The sequence below is a fragment of the Lissotriton vulgaris genome, chromosome 6 (assembly GCF_964263255.1).
Source record: "Lissotriton vulgaris chromosome 6, aLisVul1.2, whole genome shotgun sequence".
NCBI lineage: Eukaryota > Metazoa > Chordata > Amphibia > Caudata > Salamandridae > Lissotriton > Lissotriton vulgaris.
In genome coordinates, this window is record NC_141694.1 from 1,834,529,360 (window position 1) to 1,834,556,034 (window position 26,675).

The 26,675-nt window shown below is 47.0% G+C and overlaps 1 protein-coding gene across 2 annotated transcripts in view; it reads left to right on the top strand.

The window, feature by feature from the left end:
* DNMT3A (DNA methyltransferase 3 alpha) overlaps window positions 1-26,675 on the top strand; it is a 1,977,379-nt gene that overhangs the window by 297,087 nt on the left and 1,653,617 nt on the right. For both annotated transcript variants that reach the window (XM_086928111.1, XM_086928112.1), the window contains exon 4: window positions 25,036-25,137. In XM_086928111.1, coding sequence (XP_086784237.1) covers window positions 25,036-25,137 — 102 coding nt within the window. The remainder of the gene's footprint in view (window positions 1-25,035; window positions 25,138-26,675) is intronic.

A 26,675-nucleotide genomic window follows, 5' to 3' on the forward strand; every position in this document is an offset into this window, starting at 1 on the left:
ATATGCCGGGGCTGTTGACCCCGATCAGGCCGGCTTCATCCGTGACCGGCAGGGAGCGGATAATGTGTGCAAGCTCGCGTATCTTGTGGGGAAGGTGCACCACTGGAAAATCCCGGCCTGCCTTCCATTGCTCGATGCGGAGAAGCCCTTCCACCAGGTAGACTGGACCTTCCTTAGAGCGATACTCCACAAATTTGGACTGGGCCCGAAGATGATTACAAGGATCATGGCCCCGTATACAGGTCCGCAGGCCAGAATTAGGGTCAATGACCAACTAACGCCGCCGCTACCTATTCATAGGGGCACAAGGCAGGGGTGCCCCCTCTCGCCCCTGCTGTTTCCCCTCACCGTAGAGCCCCTTGCAGAGATGATACGCAGAGAGCCAGATATCCACGGCGTTATTCATGGTGGACGGGACAACAAGGTGGCACTTTTTGCTGACAACGTGATACTAACGCTTACACATCCACGGGAGTCTCTCCCGGCCCTACACAGGGTGCTCTGCCTCTATGGGAGGGCCTCTGGTCTCAAGATTAACCAGGACAAGTCTTGGGCCCTCAACCTCACTATCCCGGAAGAGGAGATGCCCTCTTTGAGAGACGCAGAGCCTTATCAGTGGGCCGAGCATCATATCCGATATCTGGGCCTTCTTCTGACTCCTTCCCTGGACGCATGGTGTTCGGGAAACTGGATGAAATGCCGAAAAGCGGTTCTAGAGAACCTGCGAAGGTGGAAGCCTCTGATGTTGTCGTGGTTGGGCAGGCTCAACGCTATTAAGATGTCGATCCTTCCTAAAATCCTATATGTATTTCAATGTCTCCCCACCCAGATCCTGCTTCACAGTATACGGAGTCTGCAACATAAACTCACGTCCTTCATATGGGGAGGAAAACGATCCAGCTTTCGCAGAAGATCCTCATGGCGCCGCGGGATAGGGGGGCCTGGCTTGCCCCAACCTAGTGAACTATTACTGGGCTTCACACCTCCGCTTTGTGGTAGAGTTAGAAGTGAGAGATAGCGAGAAAGGATGGTTACATATGGACAGAGCAGTGACAGGGTGCACCATCTGGGATCTAGCGTGGTTACACCGGACGGCCCGATCTAGAATTGCTTACACGGCAGTGCCTACGGGGACGGTCTTAGACATATGGGACAGCGTAGCTGTGTCCAAGGGGCTTACCACATTTCCATCCCTGCATACCCCCATAGTGGGGAATCCACACTTCCCACCGGCTCATCAATCTCGAGCATTTGACAAATGAGCACACTGAGATTGTCTGGTGATTTGTGACCTCTATGAAGGGGGCACACTCAAAACATTTGATCAGTGTCTGGAGGAGTTCCGGGTATCACCGGAGGCAATATTGCAATATGCGCAGTTGTGCCACTGGGTCTTTGGAGGGGAAATGTACCAGGCAGCCACACGCGACTTCACCCCTTTTGAGAAAGTGGCACGCTCCCTTGGGAGATTAAAGGGGCTGATCTCACAGATCTACTAAATCCTGCAACACCCGTCGACTGTACCTTCTCACCCATACCAACGCCAGTGGCAACTGGCGGTCGGCGCGGACATCGAGCCCTCACAATGGGACAGGCTTTGGAGAGATATCCCCAAGATATATTGGAGCATCCTGCAAAGAGAAAACGCTTACAAACTCCTGACCCAATGGTACTACACGCCCCTGCGGCTCCATAAGATGTTTCCCACGGTCTCCCCCTTGTGCTGGAGGTGTCAGTCTGCATCCGGGGATTTTATCCATGTTTGTTGGGCGTGCCCGATCCTGGCTGTCTTTTGGAAGGAGGTGCTCAGCCACATTAGGGGGGTGCTGGGTTTCCCCCTACCTGAAGCCGTGTGCACAATACTACTTGGTATTAGACCGGCCACCCTCAAGGCACTCGCCCGCAGCGATTGGATCCTGGTGCTCCAAATGCTAGGGGCAGCCAAGCAGCTTATAGCCCTATACTGGAAAAGACCCGAAGCCCCACCCAGAGCAGCCTGGTTTGTGCGGCTTTGGCAAGTTATAACGATGGAATTTTTCACAGCGCGACTGCAAGCCCGCGACACGCGTTTTGGGGCGGTTTGGCAGCCCTTAGTGCGATACCTTTACTCAATAGAACACGCCCGCCACATGCCTACTGTGACGGGGCGGGACGCAACCCTGACACCTACAGTGCTGACAACAATGGAAAAGACTGGTGGTCAGCGGTACCGTTATCACCCCTTTCTGTTTCCACACAGCCGATCTCTCACTGGCAGGAGGAGTGGAATAGTGCTGATAAGGAAGCCTGGGGAAACGAGGACGAGAGGGAACGCGGCCCCTTTAATGCAGCCCTCGAGAGTGACGAGACTCCGCCCCCCTAGGACGTCACGGAGCCAAAAGGAGGTGGTTCCAGGAAGACTGTGGACGGCGTTTCCCTAGGAGGAGAAAGCGTGAGAAGCCGGAGATCGAGACCGGAACCGGAGTACGGCGAGGAAGAGATCCTGACGAGCCCAGCAGAGGAAGACAAGCCAGGAGGCCAACGGTCTGGCGATTCGCCCCACCACACTCCCACGGGAGGAGTGTGGCTCACAAAGGTGCGGGGCAAAGTGGCGGGCTGGGTTGCTCGTGGCAGACTCTCAAACGAGTGAACGGCGTTCTAGCAGGTTCCCAAACCCTATCCCCTCACGCGCACTTAGAACCGACTGCCTTGTGAACACTTGGTGTCCCTCACTCCCTGGTCCCTAAACGTCTGTGAGGAACGTTAGACTGACTCCTTGCTTTTCTTTTCTTTCACGCACAACCTGAGTGGCGGACCTCGGCCCGACGTCCAGTACAGAACTTCCGGTCTGGAGGGCTCCCACCCACCGAGGTGCAGAAACACCCTGGAACTGCCTAACTTCCCCTAGGGCGTAAGGACAGAGCCCGACGAGTTTGCTCGCATAAGACTGACCAATACAAGAAGAAAAGCATATCTAAAAATAAAACCCTCACTGAAATCTCTATTTAACGTGTCAGACTCGCTTCCTCCCACCCCTCCTGTCCCTGAACCCGTACACCTACCAAGCTCAGAACCCTGCGCCTCTTCGACGATGCTGTTGCCCCCCCTGACCCCAGTAGACTGCTCCCTTAGACATTCTCTATGACGCAGAAGCTATCTGGGGCGTCTTTCCCTTGCTGGTCCCCTCATGACGCATGCGCACTCTGCCATCACTGTTCTCTCTCTGTTTCTCACATCTCCGTCTCTCCTTTCATTTTCTCCTCTTTTTCTCTGCTTTTAGACTCTACCTGTGTTTACTGAGCCCCGTTGGGCCGTTCTTGAGTGTTGGGCAAGTTGCCTGTTAGTCAAGTACCGATGGCTCTGCGAACTGGGTTATCTATACGCCTAATGGATACAACAGTTTGTCATGACACGCAGCCGGCCCCGATGGGGTTGTAGGCAAGGCGCTATGTAACTCTGCTTCTCTATACGAACCCTATGACCTAAATGCTGTTTCCTCTCGCGGCCGGCCCTGATTAGGGTTGTAGGCTTAACGCTGTGTCTATGTGACCCTGCTATGGGTGTTAACTTTTTAAAAATAAAACAGACTTGGAAAAAATAGGGAACATAAAGCTAAAAATGTGCCTAGGTTCCACTGGTCAACTTGTTTCTAGCCCTACCCCAAGTCTATTCTTCAGGACCAAAGATGAAAGAATTCCCTGGTACCACTCTTACTGTTAGTAATAAATCTTATAATTATAAATAATACATTTATACAGCACCCACTGGTGTCACAATTATCATACATAGCATATAAACTTGAAGTTGCAGGCCATTTGTTTGGAGTTGAAAGTCTTCCTACTGTTTATCAAAGGGAAGCTTATCCAGGGGCTCTCCGACAGCACCATCACCTTATGGTACTACAGCAAGCAGAGTGAGGGCTTGTTCTTGGAAGCCCTGCGCCTCTGGGACCAGCTGAGTTGGCAGGGCATCTCCCTGGCAGTTAACCACCTGTGGGATTGTTAAACATTAGTGTGCACAACTTAATTCGGCGACACCTGGCGGACCACTAATGGCAGCTACATTAGAAGGTGAATCAGGGCGTCTTCCAGCAGTGGAGGGAGCCCTGGCTCGATCACTTTGCCACTGGAGAGACTGGGCATTTCATGTAGAAACCAGCATGCAACTTCTGTATGTCTTTTCATTGCTGTTTCTCCTGACCTGAGTTCTGAAAAGATCGGGCATGCCTAGGGCCAAGCCATCTTAGTGGCTCCTGATTGGGCCAGGAAAATATGGTCTCTGGAACGTCCGGCCATGAGCATCCGTCCTCTCATCAGGCAGCTGCTGTGGGAGGATCTTCTGTCTCCTCAGCAGCAGGGCAGGGCCCGTCACTCTGGCCTCTGCAATCTCTACTGTGGTACTGAAAATCTGGACCCGACTATGGTGTGGTACCGAAGCCCAACACTCGTGTCAGAAAATATCATCGTATCCTGACGAATTTGGTATCGGCAGACCGGTATGGATTACGACTTTATACCCATGCATTTGCGTCATGATCGAGTGATGCAATCACCTTAAAAACGTAGTTTCTGTCTTGAACCCTCAGGTTCCATTTTGTGAGCGGCATCCATCTTGTGGTTGCCCTTACATAGTCAATTGATCAAGGCCGAATTCTATCTGAAAGGACACATACACCTTTGCTGACTCCTCTGTGACCTGGGCGAGGTGACTCCACTGCCTCCAGCCAAACCTGTTCGGGCAGTCCCCATCCCAATGGCCGAGCGAGATAAGCATCAAGGCACAACATGTCATAAACCGTTTACCGCATACAAGCTACGCTTTATCATACACACACCTGTCCCTGTTTCTTCTTTATGACTAGTTTTACAAGGAGGAGGTGCCCGATTTTATTGGGGGTTTATCGATATCTGATGGAAGTTCTGGGTCTTGCTGGGTAATCTATCACGAACTGGACAAACGAAAATGTGGGCTTGCCATCATGACTTTGCTTTTTCTTTGTTGTGGAAATATGTATATGGTTGAACCGTAAAACAAAGAATTCTTGCCTGAAGCTGATATTTTTGTATAAAAGGAGAAGCCTGGTTCTGTAAAAACGAACAGTCTCCTGAGAATATACACACCGTGCTGTTGTACTTCTAGGACGCTTGTTACTTGGTTGCAGCCAATAAAACTCTATCCTTGACATGACCTAGAAGACTCTGTGTTTCTGTGGTCCGAAACAGGAAGAACTCAAGAGGTCTCTGGGTGTTCCCCCTGGCACCGCCGGGTCCCTAAAAACCCGGTACCTCAGTTGGCGTCCAACGTGGGGCTGTATCAAGCGGTGTCGGTCCAAGCCAGATGTTCGTGAGGAGCTTTGTGTGAAAATTCCAGAGGACGGCCAGCCACTTCAGCGACCCCTGTATGTCGACGTGGTTCCGAAGGTCTTTGCTGCGAGGTTCCCCGCGTCCCGACGGCTACGAAGGACTGCTGCCCTGACTATCGCCCTGTTTTAGACCCATTGATGCTTGGTAGAGCGAAACGATAGACGAGTCTTCTAGTGACGTCATCGATCTTCAATACTTCAGTTAAGTATTAGTGGAGCGTCTCCCAGTCCTTAGTTTGGTTCTTAGTTTTGGTATCCTTGAGATACGCTTTGTTTGGAACTTGTAAGCGCCAAAACCAAGGGATTCGTGTATTCACGAGAATATCGTATTCGATAATCCTTTGAAGTTTGAAGCTAGACTAGTGAGCGAAGATGCCTGGTCTTAGCAGACTTGGAAACTTGTTTTGTCTTGGTTGTAGTAGGGACTCCCGATTAGAGGATTCGTGTCCGGTTCCTCCTATTTGAACTCCAACATATGAGCTCTATGTGAAGCACGGCGTAGGCCCTATTGCATATAATGAAGTGTGGATCCGATACACCAGAAATGATGGTGTTTTAAAATGGCCTCAATATGGTAGTTTTGATACAGAGATTTTAGATAATCTAGAGGTGAAATTGTTCAAGAAGAAAGCCCGGCCGGCGATGTTTGACTCCTTTCGCTTATGGCGCAAAGAAGCCAAACAGAAAGAAATGAAATTAGCAAAGAAAAATAAACGAGGTATGTCAATGGTGCAAGCTGCCGTTGCATTCAGGGATAATGAGGAAGAGCAAGAGAGTGAACAAGTGCTTCGAAGTAGGAAGTTAGCGGTAGACAAATGCTACCCAGTGTTGCCACGTAAAGGACAAGGATCAAAAGAGACACCTGAGAAGGATCCTTTAATGTCCCACTTTCTGAGTTCACCACCCCCCTATGCACAAAATGCTACTGCACCCCCGCAACGCTTTGTTATACCACGCCCCGCCGCACAAACACCAGTTCTTCCACAAGCACCAGCTCCTCTTCAGCTGGTTTCTACTCCTCCGGCGCAGCCCTCTCAAGGGCCGCCGCCTTTGCTACATACTCCATCTACCTTTTCTACGACTTCGCCTATTGCTCCAACTGCTTATCCTAATACTCTTTCTGCTACTGCCTCGACTTCTACTTTACATCAGCCTGTCTTTTCTGGCGTTTCTGCCTTTCCACCAGCTTCTCCTTCTGTTCGACAGAGAGTAGCAAACACTGTCACTGGTCTTTTCTCACCTTTCTTTGGGTCGCCTAAGACGACCCCTAACACAGAACGTAGACAGTTGCGGAGTCGACTGCCTGACTATCACGAGAGAGAAGTACTGAATGAGTTAGCACGTAAATGGGTTACTGATACTGTAAAGTATGATGTTCAGTCCGTCATGGAAGTCTTCCGTCAGTGGGAAGCATCTACACAGAGATATGTTTTTGAACAAATGTGTATATTCCTCTCTGAAGATTTGGAGGGAAATGATCGAGAGTACAACATGAATGAATTATTCCGTGTGCGGTTCAAGTTTGCAGAAGGCATGATTGTGGGTGCCGATGTTGAACAAGCAATAGAAATGTTGTTGTCTTATAGGAGTAAAGGAAGCAATTCTAGATCACTTTCTGAGCATGACACGCCAGGTAGGAAAAAGGCGCGACAGTATTTTATGAGAGAGGTTCCTCCAGTTTGGAGGGAAGGTGATGCAAATGCGAATCCAGCCATTCCGCCACATTTCCAGCGTGTATGGGTACATGTCCCTTGGAAAAGATCAGAGGTTTTGGCTCTAAAACAAACATTGCCTGATGCCCGCAAAAATCCTGCAGGGTATTATAAGGAGTTATCACAAACTGCCAGCTCCTGTATAATGAATCTAGCGGATGTAGACATGTTGTTTGGAAATGTTGTTCCACAGCCTTTATGGGGAAAGATTCGTCATGCAGATCATAATCAAGAGTTAGGTGATACATGGGTTAATATTGCTGCTGCTGATGCTAGACAAGTTGGTGGCTCTAAGCCCAAGCCTTTGGTAGCAGAACTTCCTGGTAGAATTATCACATATATGAAGACTTTAATGCCCGAATTGCGTGTGAATTGGGACAAGTTATCTGCATGCAAGCAGAAGAAAGATGAGAATGTGTCTAACTTTTTCACGAGGTTTGAAGAGACTTTTGTCGATCATAGTGGTCAGGATATGGCTACTGAGGGTGGCCAAAGATTGTTTGTTGACAAGTTTGTACATAATCTGCTTCCTGAACCGTGTAACAAGTTGAAGGATTCAGAGAGTGCTTGGGCTGTTTCCACGTCAGCGCAGATTTTAGCCACAGCCCAGTACTACGAAAATAGGCGCAAAGATGATCTAGAGAAAGCAGATAAAAAGACAAAAGAATTGAAAACTCCAGCAAGCTTATCCGCCTCGTACTGCTAGTCAGCACGATTATCAACAACCACAGCAGTATTCGAGGGACTGGCAAAGAAACGAGTCTTCTCAACGGCGTTTACCGTATGGTCCGAATCAGTGTGCGTATTGTAAGGAAGAGGGTCATTTCAAGAATAGTTGTCCGGCTTTGTTGCGACGTTTGAATGGTGTTTCTGGTGCAAGAGGTAGAGGTGTTCAGCAGGCTCCTAGAGGTAGGGGTCGTGGAAATTTCCCCCAGAATGCTCCTTCTTTTCCGCCTCAGAAATCCATGAACAGCTTTGACCAACAGAATAATGCGTCTTCTAGGACTGCTCAGTACTATGCTGATGACTACTATGCAGAAAACGAGAATGAAGGTAATGATTGCTAGGACAGCCATGGACAAAGAGAGGGAGTTGTTTCAGTTCCAGTAGATCAGAATGGACCTTATGTTGAGGTGATTACATCAGGTGTGTCAGAGCCTTTTCTGCTGGATACTGGTGCTACAAAGAGTTCTATCATGCACTCAAAACTTCCTGGCGCACCTTTGTCTGGCGAAATGAATGTTTCAGTAGGTTTTTCTGGCGCCCCGGTTTGGAACTCGATCTCTAGTCCTATGTCCCTTTCTGTTGGGCCATGTGAATTAGAAGCACCCCTCATTCTTACAACAGGTTGTGGTGAAAACTTGTTAGGATTGGATCTGTTAAAGAGACTATATGCGACTTTGTACTGTTCTCCTTCGGGAGTACAACTTACCCTAGGTAAGAAAGTGGTTTCTCCAATGTATTTGTCAAGGGAAAAATTTCCAACAGAATTGTCTTCTCTTCCAGATATACTTTGGGCTACTGGTTCTAATGATGTGGGTCTTTTGGAAATAGCACCATATGTTATAACATTGAAAGCCAATGTTAGAATGCCACGCATTCCCCAATACAAGATCTCTAGCGAAGGTGAAAAGGCGTTGTTAGCAATAATTTACGATCTGATTGAGAAAGATGTCATTGAAGAGACAACAGGCAACATTTGTAATAGTCCTGTTTTGCCGGTTTTAAAGCGTACTGATCCTTCCCAACCGCCTGTCTATAGGTTCGTGATTGATCTTAGAGAAGTGAACAAGATTGTTGTGCCACAGTTTCCAGTTGTTCCTGATATTACTGCCCTATTGACTATGGTTCCAGCTTCAGCCACTTGGTTCTCGTGATTGACTTGAAGAATGCTTTCTTCAGCATCCCGATTGCCGAGGAGATCAGAGATATTTTTGGCTTCAATTTAGGAGGCCGAAGTTTCCGCTTCAAACGCGCTCCTCAGGGCTACTGTGAAAGTCCATCGATATTCAGTCAGGCTCTAAAATCACAGCTTGACACGATTGTCCTACCTGATGGTGCGACTCTTATTCAGTACGTAGATGATTTGCTGGTCGCTGCAGATACTGAGGAGATTTGCAAGCAAGCCAGATTGTCATTGTTGCGTCATTTATGTGATATGAAGCACAAAGTCTCTCTTTCGAAATTGCAATTTTGTCGACAAGAAGTGACCTACTTAGGTCACATCTTATCGAAGGAGGGAAGGAAGCTGACCCCAGAGAGAATTAAGGCAATTGCAAAATTGAGTGTCCCAAGAACACAGAGAGAAGTGCGTGCTTTCTTGGGCATTACATCATATTGTAGACAATGGATACCGAATTTCTCCTTGTTGGCCAAACCTTTGGTGGCATTAACATGCAAGGATACACCAAAACCCATTCCGTGGTCTGAAGATTGTCAGAAAAGTTTTCACGAATTGCGTGATGCATTGTGTTCGGCTACTGTGTTGGGTACCCCCGACTACAGTAAGCCTATTACGTTGTATGTCCCTGAGAAGGAAGGTTGTGCATTATCAGTCCTGACACAGTCTTTGGGGGCAAACAGCGTCCATGCGCGTACTTTTCAGCAACTCTAGTTCCCGTAGCTAAAGCATTGCCAAGTTGCTTGAGGGCCACTGCGGCAGCAGCTGCCTGTATTCGACAGTCTGCTGGGTTAGTAATGAATAATACACTAATAGTTATGATCCCACATGCAGTAGACATTTTGTTAAACAGAACAAGGACACAGCACTTAACTAGTGCTCGATTGTCAAGTTATGAGCTGACACTATTAGCAAGCCATGTCCACATAAAGAGGTGTGATACATTCAACCCAGCCACGTTATTGCCCATTCCAGCAGAGACAGATGAGGTCAAAAAACATGACTGCTGCTTTAGGACAGAAGAAGAGACAAAAGGGAGAGTAGACTTGCAGGACACTCCCCTTCCTGAATGTAATCATACCTTATGGGTTGATGGTTCGTGTTTCAAGTTGGCGAATGGTGATACGACTGCAGCATATGCTGTGACGACGTTGCATACGATTGTAGAAGCTGCACGTATCCCACACAATTCTGCGCAAGCAGCAGAGTTGATTGCACTTACAAGAGCGTGTGTGTTGGCAAAAGGAAAACGAGTGAATGTGTACACAGACAGCCAATACGCCTTTGGCGTGGCTCACAGTTTTGGACGATTGTGGCGTGAACGTGGGTTCCTGACGTCGCATGGTACAAAGATCCAGCAAGGTCAGCTAGTGAATGAGCTTCTCGAGTCACTGACCTTGCCATTACAAGTTGCGATTGTGAAATGCAGTGCACACAAAAAGGTGACGGATGATGTTGGTCTTGGGAATGCATTTGCAGATGAAGTTGCAAAAGAAACTTCAAGGAATGTGATGAGCCGAATGTATGTTGCAGGCCCTGCAAGATGGATTGGTGATGTGGGTATTTGTGAGGACACGATTGAGAGTGTGAAATCTATCCAATCCGAAGCCACAGAGAAAGAGGTGAATGAATGGAGAGAAAGTAAGGGTAGATTGGACGCGAAGGGTTGTTGTCGAATTGTCAGAGCATCAGAGATGGCTGCTACCCGATGCGTATGTGCTTGCAGTGGTGACAATGGCTCATGGAATGGCTCACATCAGTGTGAAAGGGATCTGTAAGTTGTTGGCTCCAGTATGGCACAATAGTGGAATCCCTAAATGTGCAGAGAATGTGGTCAAGAACTGTATGGTGTGTCTGAAGTACAATCCTGGTAAGGGAACTCCAACTCCAGCTGGTAATTTTGCGCCTCCAACGTATCCGTTCGAGGTTTTGCAGCTAGATTTCATCCACATGGAAAGGTGCAACAATCTGAAATACGTACTCGTTGTTGTTTGTGCCTTTTCCAGGTGGGTGGAGGCGTATCCCCTTAAGGACAATACTGCCTTGTCCACAGCGAAAGCCCTTGTCAAAGAATTCTTCCCTAGGTTTGGAATGCCTAGAATGGTCTGGAGTGATAATGGGAGTGAATTCGTGGGACGAGTGATGAAGAGTGTGTGAAGGGCTAGGCATACATCAGAAGTTCCACGCTGCAAATCACCCCCAATCAGCTGGATTAGTAGAGTGCTATAACGGCACTCTAAAATTAAAACTGGCCAAGATTCAAGCAAGCACAGGTCTTAAATGGCCTGACGCTCTGCCCTTGGCGCTCCTGTCCACGAGAATGACTGTCCACTCTAGAGTGGGACTTAGTACTCATGAAATTGTGTTCGGCCGCCCAGCCAACATATGGGGAGTGCCAAGGCCCAACAGGTTCAGTGAGATAGAGCATCCTGTGCTGCTTGACTATTTGCACGAATTGACGACTAAATTGCGTGTTTTACACCAACAGGTCCACAGCTCTTCCCCGCCAGCGTCTGATGATCCAGGCCACGCAATTGAACCTGGCACCTGGGTACTGGTGCGAAACTTCCAGCGAACCAAGAACGAGCAGCCTCGCTGGTCTGGACCCTTCCAAGTTTTGCTGGCCACTCGCTCTGCAGTACGTGTCCACGGCAAGAAGAACTGGGTGCACGGCTCCCATTGTAAACGGGTCCCACTGCCCCTTCCTTATGACCGGTGGGTCCAGGAGGGAATTGCTGACTCTGAGGCTGAGACTGTGCCTCGCTTCTTACCCTTCAGTGATGCACGTTTGAAAGGAACTACTTCAGAAAAGGAAAGCGATAACATTCTGCAAGGATCTGTGCCACCGTCAATGCAATTGGACACTACTGAGCCTGAACTCCTGTTTCAAGACCACACAGCACCTGGTCGAAACCGTTATAACTTGAGGCCAAGACCTATGACTATGGACAAGTAAACAAGCTTTTTCTTTTTGATTGTGCAGCTCTCTCATCCAGGAAACTTGCTCATTTTTGATTTTCGAACCGCCATCCGGTTCTGCTGCTAGGGTCGCGGTTGCCACAGTCTTTGGAGTGCAGCTGGAGACGGTTAGGTCGACAGTTCTGGTTCGTCTAAGGGAGTTGCCCTAAACTGACAGAAGCACTCCTTAGCAGAATAAATCTCCCACCGCGGGCAGCAAATTAGAGGATGGAGTTTCCCAACATGGAGAGACCTGCCAGATCTACGAACTTTGAAAAGAGAATATGCGCTGTGATGGCGAAAAAACAATTTTTAATAATATGCATCCTCATGTTGTGCAGTATAATGATGTTTTTGATTGGCTATGCTTTATTCACCTTTCGAGTTTCATTTGCACACACCACACAGCCCACACCTCCTCCTACTGTTTCCCCACACTCCTTTCACCCTCTGCCTGAACATGAGTCTGCCAGAAGGTTAGAATTTGTAAACAACTCATTCGTCCAGCTCCTACACCAGCACCAGTCTGTAATGAACACAACAAATTGTTGGGTATGTGGACTTATGCCACACCCGACAGATATGGGTATCCCATACTTTGTCCTGCCATTTAGCTACTATGGTTCTCTGTGGGCATTTCAAACCATGTTCCTATTCGCCAAAGAACCATATCCCCCGCGTCCCACAGGAAGAAATTCGAGCAACAAGGCACTAGTGGCAGGAATCAGAAATATGAGCAGGGATATCGACACATATCGAACGATCCCCAAAGACGAATTTAAGGTGTACAGCAGATGGAATGTAACTAAGTATGGAATTTCCTTGAGTGAGAGCCAGCGAGCAAAGAAATCCTCCCCAATCTGGATAGTACCCCATCAGGGTCACCTATGTCTGCAGGGAAATGGCAAAAACCTTAGAGCTCAGCTAGGAAAGAGTATCTGTACTGAAACTTATGTCTTTTCGTCTCAGACATCTCCTTCATTTTCGGCAGCTAAGGGTACCTACTTCGTCTGCCATGATAGAGCGTATACATGGCTGCCCCCTGACTTTTCGGGCACATGTTTTATCTCGTTCCTGTTGCCACCCACCTACACGGCCGAGGCAGATTACCATCGGACAAGGACAGTTAGAGGTGTCGTGAGTAAAGACGACACTGCGGAACAGTAGTTTGGAGATTTCGCAAAGGGTTTTCTGCCGTTTTGGGGGCCTACGGTGAACAGCAGGAACATTCGCCAATTGACGAGGGTAGTTGAATCCTCCGTGATCAAAACGGCTGGTGCCCTTAGTTACTTGACTGCGGAGCTCCAGTCGGACCGCCTTATGACTCTTCAGAACAGGGTTGCCCTAGATGTTATACTTGCAGACCGTGGTGGGGTATGTAAAGTGATCCAATCCAGTTGCTGCATTTTCACCCCTGACAATGCTCCGACAGTATACCAGGCCATCTCCAAACTGCATAAGATCTCTGAGTCCATTCATGTGGACAAGGGAGACTGGTCCTTGCTGGGGTGGTTCTGGGAACTGATATCTGCCTGGGGATGGAAAACTCTGATATTCATTGGGATGGTCTTAGCCATTCTGTTTATGTTCTGCCTGTGTGTACAGTGCGCTCCTGCAATATGTGGCCTCTGTGCTACATCATGTGTAAGGAAGCCTGTGTCGAGGGACGAACTTAGTAACAGGATGATGCTACAGCAGCATCTCAATGACTTCATGAATACAGATTTGGACTCAGATTAGCATGAGTTATTGCCTATATAAGGGCAAAAGGAGGGTCTGTGGTACTGAAAATCTGGACCCGACTATGGTGTGGTACCGAAGCCCAACACTCGTGTCAGAAAATATCATCGTATCCCGACGAATTTGGTATCGGCAGACCGGTAATGATTAGGACATTATACCCATGCATTTGCGTCATGATCGAGTGATGCAATCACCTTAAAATCGTAGTTTCTGTCTTGAACCCTCGGGTTCCATTTTGTGAGCGGCATCCATCTTGTGGTTGCCCTCACATAGTCAATTGACCAAGGCCGAATTCAATCTGAAAGGACACATACACCTTTGCTGATTCCTCTGTGACCTGGGCGACTCCACTGCCTCCAGCCAAACCTGTTCGGGCAGTCCCCATCCCAATGGCCGAGCGAGATTAGCATCAAGGCACAACATGTCCTGAACCGTTTACCGCATACAAGCTACGCTTTATCATACACACACCTGACCCTGTTTCTTCTTTATGACTAGTTTTACAAGGAGGAGGTGCCCGATTTTATTGGGGGTTCATCGATATCTGATGGAAGTTCTGGGCCTTGCTGGGTAATCTATCACAAACTGGACAAACGAAAATTTGGGCTTGCCATCTTGACTTTGCTTTTTCTTTGTTGTGGAAATATGTATATATTTGAACCGTAAAACAAAGAATTCTTGCCTGAAGCTGATATTTTTGTATAAAAGGAGAAGGCTGGTTCAGTAAAAACGAACAGTCTCCTGAGAATATACACACCGTGCTGTTGTACTTCTAGGGCGCTTGTTACTTGGTTGCAGCCAATAAAACTCGATTTTTGACATCACCTAGAAGACTCTGTGTTTCTGTGGTCCGAAACAGGAAGAACTCAAGAGGTCTCTGGGTGTTCCCCCTGGCATCGCCGGGTCCCTAAAAACCCGGTACCTCACTACCTCCATGCATGTAGATTGAGCAGGGGCAACTGACTGGGCACTTGACTCCTTTTGACCTCCCACCCATGGGAATTAATGTCATTCTAGCGGCCATGCCTTCATCTTCAAAATGGGTTTCAGGGGTCCTAGAACAATTTTCAGAGTGCAATCAACATTACATCACTTAAGTCTTTGGGATAGTGACAAATCCATGAGTCATATAAAGGACAAGTGTAGCAAGTGAGCCAGGCCCATTCAGCAGGATGTAGCAATGGATGCATTTTGGAACACACTGTTGCAAGTGTCTTGATTTGTTTTAATTGTATTAAAACCTTTGTTTATATCACACTTCAGAATTACCAAACAATCTGTTTCAGTTTTGCTTTCCCAACGGGTGACGTATTTGTACAGCACATTTACAGCTATTTACATTTTGTTGTGTTAGAAAAAAAAAAAGAGATGTTCTTAAGTATTGGGGTGTCTTTCATAGATTCACATGCCTGAATCATTCCCCATCGTTGGAGTGGGAGTCCCACGGTATATAAAAAAGCAATAAATATGCCCATAATAACCAAAAACTTTGGTAACATGAAAACCAGGAAGTAAAGTATCCCAACGCTACCAAGAAAAAGTTCCACCTCTATGACTATCATAGTCATTATACCTAGTCCAAACTGCAGCCAATGAGGTGACAGCACCCACCAGAATGTTTTCCTCAGAGGTTCAGGCTCTCAGATGTTCTTCCGCACGTCGTGTGAAGGGAGTCTCCCTGAGCTCTGCTCAGTTCTTCTTAATTCTTCAGAAATTTTCTACTCTTAGGATGTCTTCTTCTAAGAAATCCTTATTCAGGCTTGTGAATCTTGTGGTAAGCTCCGGCTTTTCTCTGAAGATCCCTACAAGAAATGCATCTATTGCCTATACCCAGATCATCAGATATGCAGGACCTTCCCTCAGAAAACCCTCAGGGACAGAGAGGGCCGTCTACTTCTGTTGCTACAAAAGCTTAAAGATCGAATAATCCAGTTTCTGAGGTGGGAAGTATTGCCTCTGGGACATCTGTGTCCTCTAGGAAGAGGGCTGCTGAAGAGGTTTTGTCTTCTGCTGGGGCCAAGGTGTTGAGGAAACAACAACCCTCTAAGGGTTATGAAGGGCCTGCCACTTCTAAGAAGGCTACTCCACCTGCCAAGGGCAAACCTTTGCCTTCCACGCCCCTGAGAAGGTCAGTGAAAAGTTTACCTCCAAAGCCAACTTCTGAGAAGATTCTCCCTCAGAAGAAGACCCCGTCGCCGACGACGTAGTCTACGGCCCCTTCGTCAACGAAGATTCCCATTGACGCAACTTCTACATCGATGGTGACCTTCTCCTCACCTAAGCCTCAAATGATTATGTAGTCGGCGTCATCCCCGTCAACGCTGGTCTCAGTTTCTGTGAGACCCATCTCGTCGACGAAAGAGACTATACCTATCGTCGGCGTTCCATCAATGGCCAAGACTAGAAAAATCTCATTGACGACTGCCTCGTCGACAGCCACTTCATCCTCGTCGAAATAATACTTCCTCGTCGCCGGCAAGCTCATCGTCGAGAACTGCATCGCTGTCGACGACCAAATAGTAGACGAAGACCACTTCGACTAAGCCCTCCTCGTCGTCGAAGACGACTTAGTTGACGGACACTTCCTCGTCAACATTTTCACCTTTAGTGACGATTCCATCGTCGACAGGCCCGTCGATGACTCTCCTGTAGATGCAAAACTTGTCATCTTGTATGGAGCTACAAGTCTGGTCACTGTCTACGGCCTTAACATCTACGCCGTCTACGACGACACCTTCTTTGTTGCAGAGACATAAGGTACCTCTACAGGTTCCTGAGCAATTACTGAATTCAGATGAAAGTGAAGAGGACTCTGAGGTGGATGACAGGTTTCTAACAGCTAGAAGTCCTTCGGAGTTGTTAATTAACCCCTTCGATGCTTGTGACAAGGTCAACTCGTCATGGGTGTTACCTGCGTTGTGCTTATGACGAGTTGACGTTGTCACATAACAAGGGATTTTGAAAATTGCATCACAGCACGGGAATATACAGTAGCAATGATGCGGTTAAGTTCCAGGAAGATGATCAGTATGACCAACCTTCTCCTGAACCTGTGGGTTCACCTCCTGATAATATCCCTACAACTCAGATGCCTATAGCTATATTGAATAATCTTCAACATATGCTAGACGACTATTACCACCGGTTCCTGCCATCTGAGTTGGCAGAGTCCGTGCCACCTACACCGGTTGCTCAAGCTTCCACTTCAGAATTCCGGTCTCCTAGACCACCTTCGCCAGTGGCTTTGCATCATTCTCCTGAAGCACATTCATCGGATGATGAAGATAGAGAGGGAGGGGAAGTAGACGAGAGATCTCTTTTGTCGGAGTGGGATGAGTACCAAATCCAAACCCCTTCTCCATCAGCTCCTGCTGATTCTCCTCCAGTGGATATTGGAGGCTTCCTCATTCCTATGGAGACGAAGAAGGAAGGATGCTTCCTGTATGATTTTAAGGATCAGCCAAGTAAACCAAGTATGGGCGATTCCCATTATAGATTTTATATGGAAGGAGGAACTGAAAGTAATGTCAACTCTTGCGCCTATTCCTCCAGTCTTGCCCCGACTGGTCAAGAAATATAAAGCGTCCGACAAGTCTCCCGCATGCTTATAGGACACCCAAAGTCTGACTCCGTGATCGTGCAGGCTGCTCAAAGACGAGCTAGGAATCCATCTTCTCCGATCACAACCCCACCTGACAGGGACGGCAGACTCAATTGAAAAAAGTCTCCACCATGGCAGCCACAACAGTCCGTGCGGCCAATTCATTAGCCATTCTGGGTCGGTACGACCGACACATGTGGTCAGACATTTCACCATATATCGATATGCTACCAGAGCCGTCAAAGGCTTAAGCTCTGAAGATACTACAAGAGGGGGAACGAATCTCTGCAGAGATTATTGATTCAGCAGTAGATGTCGCTTCCACAGGTTTCAGACAGCTAGCGGGTGCTGCTGTTCTACGTAGGCAAGGCTGGTTGAAGGCTAATTCGTTTTGCCAGGATGTACAGGCAAATATACTCGACATGCTGTTCGATGGAGAGGCTTTGTTCGGCCCACAAGTAGAGGAAGCCCTGCAAACCATCAAGAAAGACACAGAAACAGCCAAAACTCTTGGTACCTTGCCAGTTCGTAAGCCGCCCTTATGGGGTACGAAAGTACGTGGATCGTTCTCTAATCGAGGAAATATAGTCGATAAACATCCTACAAATCGTATCAAGGAAATCAGCGCTACCAATCACAAAGATATCAATCATATGGTCAGCGCAACACTTCTTATTCTCAAAATAAAAGGAAGCCTTCCTACCACGGAAAAGATTCAAACAAGAAACAATGAGAATCGCCACCTGCCACCGCTTTTGCCGCAGCCCCATGTAAAGGTTGGAGGAAGAATCTCAAAATTTTACTCAAATTGGTCCTCAATGACATCGGACAAGTGAGTCCTAGACATTATATCCATGCTCTAGAATTCGAAAAGTTTCCTCTAAATTTCCCTCCAAGAGGCCCACCTCCAGCTCATCTCACAGAGCTGTTTTTCCAGATAAATTTGATGATACAAAAAGGAGCGATCGAGGAAGTCCCTCAATTGCAGAGAGGAACAGGATTTTATTTAAGGTTTTTCCTAATAAAGAAAAAATCAGGAGAATGGCGTCCCATTCTAGATCTTCGATCCCTCAACAAATACCTAAAGAAATTGTCATTTCGGATGTTAACGCTTCAAGAAATTCTTCAACTTTTGTCGGCAGGAGATCACATGGCCACCCTCGACCTTCAAGATGCGTAATTCCACGTTCCCATTCTCCCCAGGCACAGAAAGTTCTTGCGTTTCAGAGCGACTGGCAGGGACTTCCAGTTCAAAGTCCTTCCCTTTGGACTACAATCGGCACCCAGGGTATTTACGAAGGTCCTAGCTCCAGTAGCAGCACACCTCCGTCTGGAAGGGATTCAAATATTTCCTTACTTGGACAACTGCCGTATCAAGGCGACGACTGCCTTATCAAGGCGAGTTCTTTCTCAGACACAAACGCCCCTGTCCAAAGATGTCTGTCTCTGTTTCAGTCGCTGGGTCCCTCTATCAACCTCGACAAAATCTCATCTTGTTCCTTCACGAAGGCAAACGTTCTTAGGGGCAACTTTGGACACACAATTAATTCAAGCCTTTGTATCAGACGAAAGACAACAAAGAATCCGCAAGCTGGCTCACAAGTTAAGATCAAAAAGGTCAGTTTCAGTCCGACAGTTCAAGTCCTTTCTGGGAATGGTCTCTTCTTGCATCCCCTTGATACCCAACTGTCGCCTCAGGATGAGGCCCCTACAAGAAGAGCTCAACCAGCAGTGGTTACAGGTCTCAGAATCATTCGAAGATCTTATTCAGGTCACTCCTCGAATGCGAGAGGCCTTCTTCTTCTGGTGGACTCAAAAAAGAAATGTAGAGAAGGGATGTGTATTCCTTCAAGAAGCTCCGAATTTTACAATCACCACAGATGCGTCCCTCGAGGGTTGGGGAGCACATCTTCAAGGGCTGATGGTCAGCAGAAAATGGAGCCCTCAACAACGGAAGTGGCATATCAGTCTACTAGAACTATGAGCCATCTTCTTAGCCCTGAAGTCGTTTCGGACAGTCATTCTAGGAGCCACAGTACTGATTCGCACAGACAATACTACAAGTATGCATTACTTGAACAAACTGGGAGGAACGAGATCGGCTCTTCTTTCTCAAGAAGTCCAAGAAATATGGGATTGGGCGATACGGCACAAAATCAATCTCTTGGCAGTTCACGTGCCAGGGGTTTCAAATGTTCTAATGGATTCCCTCAGCACGTCCACGGTGTCCACGCTCAATGGGAACTACCAACGGTGGATCGAGTCTTCCAACAGTGGGGTCGCCCCAATCTGGACCTTTTTGCGACCAAGAAGAACAGCAAATGCCTATTCTTTGCAAGCTGGCTTCCCCACAAGGATTCTCAGGGGAATGCGTTTTCAGTGAACTGGTCTCAAGTATATGTTACGCCTTTCCTCTGATACCGTTGGTTCCCAGAATTCTCCGGAAGATGAAGAGAGAACCTTGTCGTCTAATTCTCATCGCTCCCAGGTGGCCTCGCCAATTCTGGTTCACCGAACTTCTCCTCCTATCAGAGTGCGATCCAATTCAGTTTCGACCAGTTCCGAGTCTCCTGTCCATTCAGGACGGTCAGATTTGCCATCCGAACCCTGCATCTCTGAAATTAGCTGCCTGGCGCCTGAGCACCTTGAATTTGCTCATCTGAATATCCCTGCGGATTGCAAGGAAGTTCTGGATAACGCTTGAGCGCCTGCCACAATAAAGACATACAGACTTAAATGGAAAAGATTGTGCATGTGGTGTCAATTTACTGAGGTTCACCCCATTCACACAACACCTGAGCAGATATTACCTTTTTTCTTACACTTAGCAAGATCAGGCCTCTCGCCTTCAAATTTAAAGGTTTTTCTGCCGGCCATTTCAAGGTTCCAACAGGATGAGTCCAATCTCTACTCATCGAGGATAATGCAACAGTTTTTTAAAGGGCTGTTTCGAATGTTTCCTCCTGTACGTCGTCCTCCTCCATCCTGGCATCTTAATGTGGTATTAGCGCAGCTCATGCGCCACCCCTTTGAACCTATTCATAGAGTGGATTTCAAATTTCTATCCTGGAAGGTTTATCTGCTGCTAGCATTGACTTCAACAAGACGAGTCCGTGACATTCAGGCTTTCACCGTAAATTCACCTTTTTTGCAATTCACGTCCAGTTCTGTGGTGCTACGCACAAATCCCAAATTTATGCCTTCCGATTTTCACCTGAACAAACCAGTCATCTTGAAAACATTTTTTCCTAACCCCCAATCCCCTGCGGAAAGGGCGTTGCATACCCTTAACATTAGAAGATGTCTTAAGTTCGATTTGCAAAGGACCTCTACCATTCGTAAATCTGTATCAATTGTTTGTTGCCTACGGTAGAATACGGCAAGCTTGAAGACCTTTGCAGACAACTCCAAGAGCGCACTCTACGAGGGCGGTCTCTTCCGCGACTGCTCTTTTCGCTGGTGTTCCTCTTCAGCAAATCTGCAGAGCAGCAACTTGGTCCAGCAGACACACTTTCACCAAGCATTACTGTTTGAAAGCTGCCAGCAATGCTGATACATCAGTGGGACAGGCGGTTCTCCGCAATCTTTTCAAATAAGGTGAGCCTCTGTTTCCCTCCTCCTCTGTACTGCTTCTCAGATGCTTATTATCTTGCCTAATATTGAGTACGTTTTCATGTGATTGAAAATTTTCATGTATTTATGCATATTAGTATTTTTAGTATGTGATTGCATATGCTTTCTATTAGCAGATTTATGTTACAAATAGCGTCTTCCAAACATTATTTGGGTACTTATATCTACTCAGGCATGTGATTCTATGAAAGACACCCCAATACTGGAGAAGAACAATAGTTACTTACCTGTAATCTGTGGTTCTCCAGTATTGGTGTCTTTCATAGATTCACATGCAACCTGCCCACCTCCCCTCAGCGACTGGTTTATGCTCTAATCTCTTGGTTACACCCTTGTGCGAGAAAATCTGAGAGCTTGAGCCTCTGAGGAGAACATTCTGGTGGGTGCTGTCGCCTGATTGGCTGCAGTTTGGACTATGTATAATGACTATGATAGTCATAGATATGGAACTTTAGGCTACTTTACTTCCTGGTTTTCATGTTACCAACGTTTTTGGTTATTATGGGTGTGAGAAGTTGGCCTGATATTCAGTGTTCACTATTCTAGTGATCACTATGTATCAGTCCAAACAACCCTTATGGTGATTGGTTGTAAGTCAACCTTATAGACCAGCTATCCTAGTAGCATGGATACGAGCAGTCTTCGGGCTAAACTCTAGAGGGCGTGTTAAGCCAGCTGTTATACCATCACATATACCCCTTGAACACCAAGTGAAAGGACACCACACAAGTGTTATGAAAATAAACAGTGTATTTATTTAGATCACAACAGCCCTGTACTCTTTATGAGGACAGGGTACTAAGCACACAACAAAACTCTTACAAAAATACTTTAAGTTGCACAATTTACACAAATGCCCGAGGGGCACGGAAAACCATATACTATGGAAGTGGAATGCGAAATTACTAGCAGGTAAGTACTGGACTAATAGGCTTTGGAATCGCTAGGACTACGATACTGAACCTTCAGATTACTAGTAGGAGGCCTTGGGGACTCGGGTGCAGAGTATGCACTCTCACGCGGGATGCGGGACAAAGTCTATGGGAGCTAGTAAAAGCAAAGTTAGTGTTCTCGGGCGAACCCGATAAGGTAGGTCGAAAACGACAGTGGATCTGGACCCTTGGATAGTGAGGCTATGCTGGGGCACCGAAATGCCGAAGTTACCTAGCCCAGGGGCTGCGGCTGCATAGGTCTGAAAAGACGTCGGGAATCCTCGTTGACGAACCAGGAGCCTGAAGAAAGAGTTGCTGGCAGGCGACCAGTGAAGATTGTTCGAAGTGATCCAAGCCTGGATTGAAGATGGATGACACCTGAAAGCAGAGGGGACCAAGTTCTTAATCACTAGCCAGTGATCAGATGGGCACCAGGATGGCACCGGATGGTAGTCACCTCGACCAGGTGAGTGGGCGACGCTGGGCTCTGCAGTCTCACGGACCAGGAGGCGTTGTCGGCGACCAGGATGGAGGTGCGAGCTGTCCCACGATGGTTGATGCTGTCGACGTCGCTGGACCCAGGATTGGGGCAACAAGTCTTGGCAAATTCAAGCCCACGCGGTGGACTCAAAATGGCGTCTGGAGTGGACCAGGAGGGTCCGGGATGCTCCTCTTGTGGAAGGGAGCAAGGGCCAGTCTGGAGCAACCAGACCAGCAGTGGTGATGTCGTCGGGCGTCGTCGGGAAGGCCACAAGCCAGCGGGCTAGTAGCCAGACAACTCGGTGAGCAGCAAAAAGCAGAAGGGCCCCACGCAGATCTCGTGGATGCTAGGGGGCTGGACTTCGGTGCTGGAGCTGCTCAGGGTCGGGGCTTCTCGGACCCCAAAGCACTCACCAGAGGATCCCTCGGCGGTCGTGCTGGATAGAAGTCGTGCAGTTCTGATGATGGCCGGTCCATCGAGGTCTCATTGCACCTACGGTTCTCAGCGTAGCTGTAGAGGTAGGTAGAGGTCAGAGGTGCCAGGGAAGCCGGGTCTCGTCGAGCTGGTCAGTCGGATTCCGGAGGAAGGACGTGCAGCAAACCGCAGAGTTCTTAGATGGTGCCTGCGGGTGCAGGGTGACTACTCCTTAGCCACAAGGGAGAAATCTTGAGAAGAAGTCGAGAGTTCCTTTCGTAGAAAGTAGTTTCTTGATTCAAAGATGATCTAATTTGGAAGGGTCCCCGCTCCTGCCTTTATCCTAAAGGAAGGGGTGGGTACGCGACTAGGTCCTGCCCTAGGGGTGGGACCAGGAAGGGGGGTGGTTACACCCCTCTCCCATGCCGGACTTTCCCCAGGCCAGGGGCTGGTGTGCCCCTGGAACTGGTTCTAGCCGGCAGATGCGTAGTGAGCACCGGGGTGCCACTTGCAGTCACCTTCCTGTAAAGCCCTGCCTACCCAGGATACACAAAACCCTGTCTGGGATGGTGCTAGCACCGCCCCTGACAGGAAACCCTTTGTCCAAGCTCCCCTCACTGGAAGGACTCCCAGCTGCAGGGGGTCAGACTTGTGTCTGTGGTGGCAGCATCCATTTTGTGATGCTGAGGCTTGAGTTAACTTTAACCGGGGTTCACGGTTACATACATGTCGTGTCCCTCTAGAAGGGTGGAATGCTAACCCCGTCACCAGAATTGGCGAGGGGTTAGTATTCCAATTCGTATGACACCTTACTCGACATGTTTTGATAAAGCGATACCAAAGATAGCAAATAACCGCGAGGATTATAATGCACTTAAGAGTATATGGTATGCGTTATCATGGAACAGCTATTAGGACTTGGTTCCGCAAGCTGCAAACGGGCTCAGCTCATGCCAGAGCACCATCTCACACGATTCCAAGCACTCTAACTTCAGGATTGTCAAGGCCTGCCATAGGAGTGACTGATAGGAATCTGTGTGTCCATTTTTAGGGTTAGATATAGGTATACTATATCTAAAGCAAAGGGTGAGTACACCACCCTGCCCCAGCTGTCGTGCAGCCAGTTGTGTCAGATTTAGATGGCCATCCAGGGGTGGCATAATACATGCTTCAGCCCCTGGTAGGCCCTGGGTACACCTATGCCCTGAGTTATAGGGTCTGATAAGGTGGCCCAGTCCCAATTGGATAATGCACCTAAGGTACACATGTCAATTTAGTGAGAGAACAACTAGGCTGTGGGTCTGATTGGCAGGCCCACAGCCAGAGATATTTGTAAACCAGTGAAACAAAATCAAACAATCTGGGTTATCATAGGATTGCAGACCCTACTCTCCTACAAGAGGCTAAAGGTGATGATAAAGCATTGTATGTTGGTAGAACATATGTGTCCGTTAGTTATGCAAAGTAATGGATCTGGGTTAGAAACACCAGGAAATGCTGACTTGGAAATATTTTGCTTTGGGTGTTGACATTTCACTGTAATACTTGATAATAAAACCAAATTCCATAAAGATTTGCATATTGTACTTCTGGACAGTTTTACTGTAGGAAAAAAAAGAATTTGTAAGCCCATGTCAGAATATACGATTTTTCACTGTATAGACCAGCTATGATGATCCGCCTGAGGTACTAGGAATAGTATGCACAGAGGACGTTTTCTATGGGTTCTGTTTTTTTATTCCAGTCTCGGCTTTAGCTGTCTAGTTTTCTTCATCCTGTAAGCCTTACTGTTTATTTACTGAATTTAGCTGTTTAAAATACTGCATATCTGGGAGACTTCGCCTGGTGCTTTTCTGAACTTAGACCCATCCTCAGACGTACTCGCCAGATATCCCATTTCGGCATATTCTAATTGTCTTGTGTGATAGGCACCTATTTCCCCTGATATGTAAATCAGGATACTGTATAGAATTATTGTTTGTTTGATGTATTGATATCATTCTGTTAATAAAACAGATTTTTAAAAAAGTTACTTAACCCAGTTTAATTACTGTACGAAATAGCTTAAAAAGATTCACTTTATTCATACTACACATAAAACGGTGTGCAACAGCAACAATGGATCAAAGATGATGTGCTTCTTTTAAGCAACATATTTTCACGGATCATTAGTATGATATATATACATGATTGTAATGCAAGGTTAAATCCTAAAAGGGTTTCCGTTATTTTCTGCTTACATGTCTTCTGGTTTTGAGTTTGGACATTTACCTGACCAGATAGCAATGACCGATGTCCATGCTTCATTTCTCTGGCACAGGGCGAGGAGGACTCTGAAGAGAATAGGAATGTGGAAGACAAGCAGGAGAATGGATCGTCCATGAAGAAAATTAGTCGACCTGGAAGGAAACGCAAACATTTGGTAAGTGCACAGTTAAATTAATCTGCTAGTTATAGCTAGATAAGCCACTATTTGTATTTCTAGTTTCATAGGTCTGTTTTCCATGAGCAAATAATTTTATTTGTACCAAAAGAAGAATATCTCCATTTTGAAAGTACATTTTTGCGTTGATGCACCTTGAACCATATGCAGCATACAACGTATGACATTTTCCTGCATGTAGCATTTGGATGTGCCAGTTGGTGAGGTGATACTGGCCAGGATATGGTTATGGAAAGTTGGCAGGGGAATGTGAGATACCGATTGTTATCCATTCTCTGTATCACAAAATGTAGGTGATGATTCTTGCATGTTACTGTATAGTTTATATTGCATGTTGTAGCTGTGTTAAGAGTGGAGTGTGGCTAACTGATCTAACAATTTTTTTTTATTACTACTAGCTTTGCTTTTTGCAGTACCTGTGCAGGGTTGGATGGGTGCTCTGACCCTAGTGTTGGAAAAGAAATATGATAGGTGAGAGGTCACCACCAGATTCTGGACATTGCTGAATTGCATGAGTATGTCCTGAGGTATGGGCTATGATCATATGCGAGATCTTGCACAGCCACTGATTTAAAAATCAACATAAGCGCTTTGAGTAGTATTTTGTGGTACTGAAGTGCAGTTGATTTTTATTGATCCGCTTTGGATTTCTGGAAATTTGAAATTAATTGGAGAGAAGTGTAGCTTGGTAGTTTTTCACCTGTTGTGTAGCGTTTTAGGACCCTAGTGTAATTTTCCCCGTTCATGCCCATATATAGGTATAAATCACCCTATCCTTATATAGGCGCCGAAATCTTAACCATACTTAGACTTCGCCTATGCAGTCCAAATACGGCATGACTACTTCCACTATTTCCGAAAATCCACAACGATTTCTTGGAAAAACCCGCCTTCAGCAGTCGGGGATTTCCCCTTGCTTAAATATTAATTTAACCAAGAAATCCTGGAGTTTTCAAAGAACTGAGTCTCTGATGACGTTATTATGTCCAACCGTACGTCAATCTCGGCACCTTTAAGGTATAAATACGCCCACATTTGCCCAGACAAACACCCGGTGGTTTGGAGCAGTTCGACTATCTACCTGCCTGACACATCTCGCTGTAGCAAGTGTCGAAGGAAGCCGACCCTCCAGCAGATGCACTGAGAGAAACGCTGTCTTTTCTCCTGCCGAGAAATCCAGCTCCAGTGTTTCCAGGCTACCCTTACGGGTTGCTGGGAAATCGAGTCCTGAGAAAGAGATACAAGACCTCCTTCATTCAAAAACCAAGGTACGGAGCTGATTAGACTCTTTGAGAATTCTTGGATATATTCCTGGCAAAAAATACTAAACTTAAGCTACACCTCACTTACTTCTCCCCTCGTAGTAGACCTAGGTTAGGTAGACTGGGGTAGGCATATTTTAGAAGCACCAGTTGAGTACTTTTAGTCTTTATTTATTAATGTATGTATTCTATGTACTTTATGGCTTAGAAACCATATCATGCTTTTACAGTATTATTTTATAATACTCTTCATAC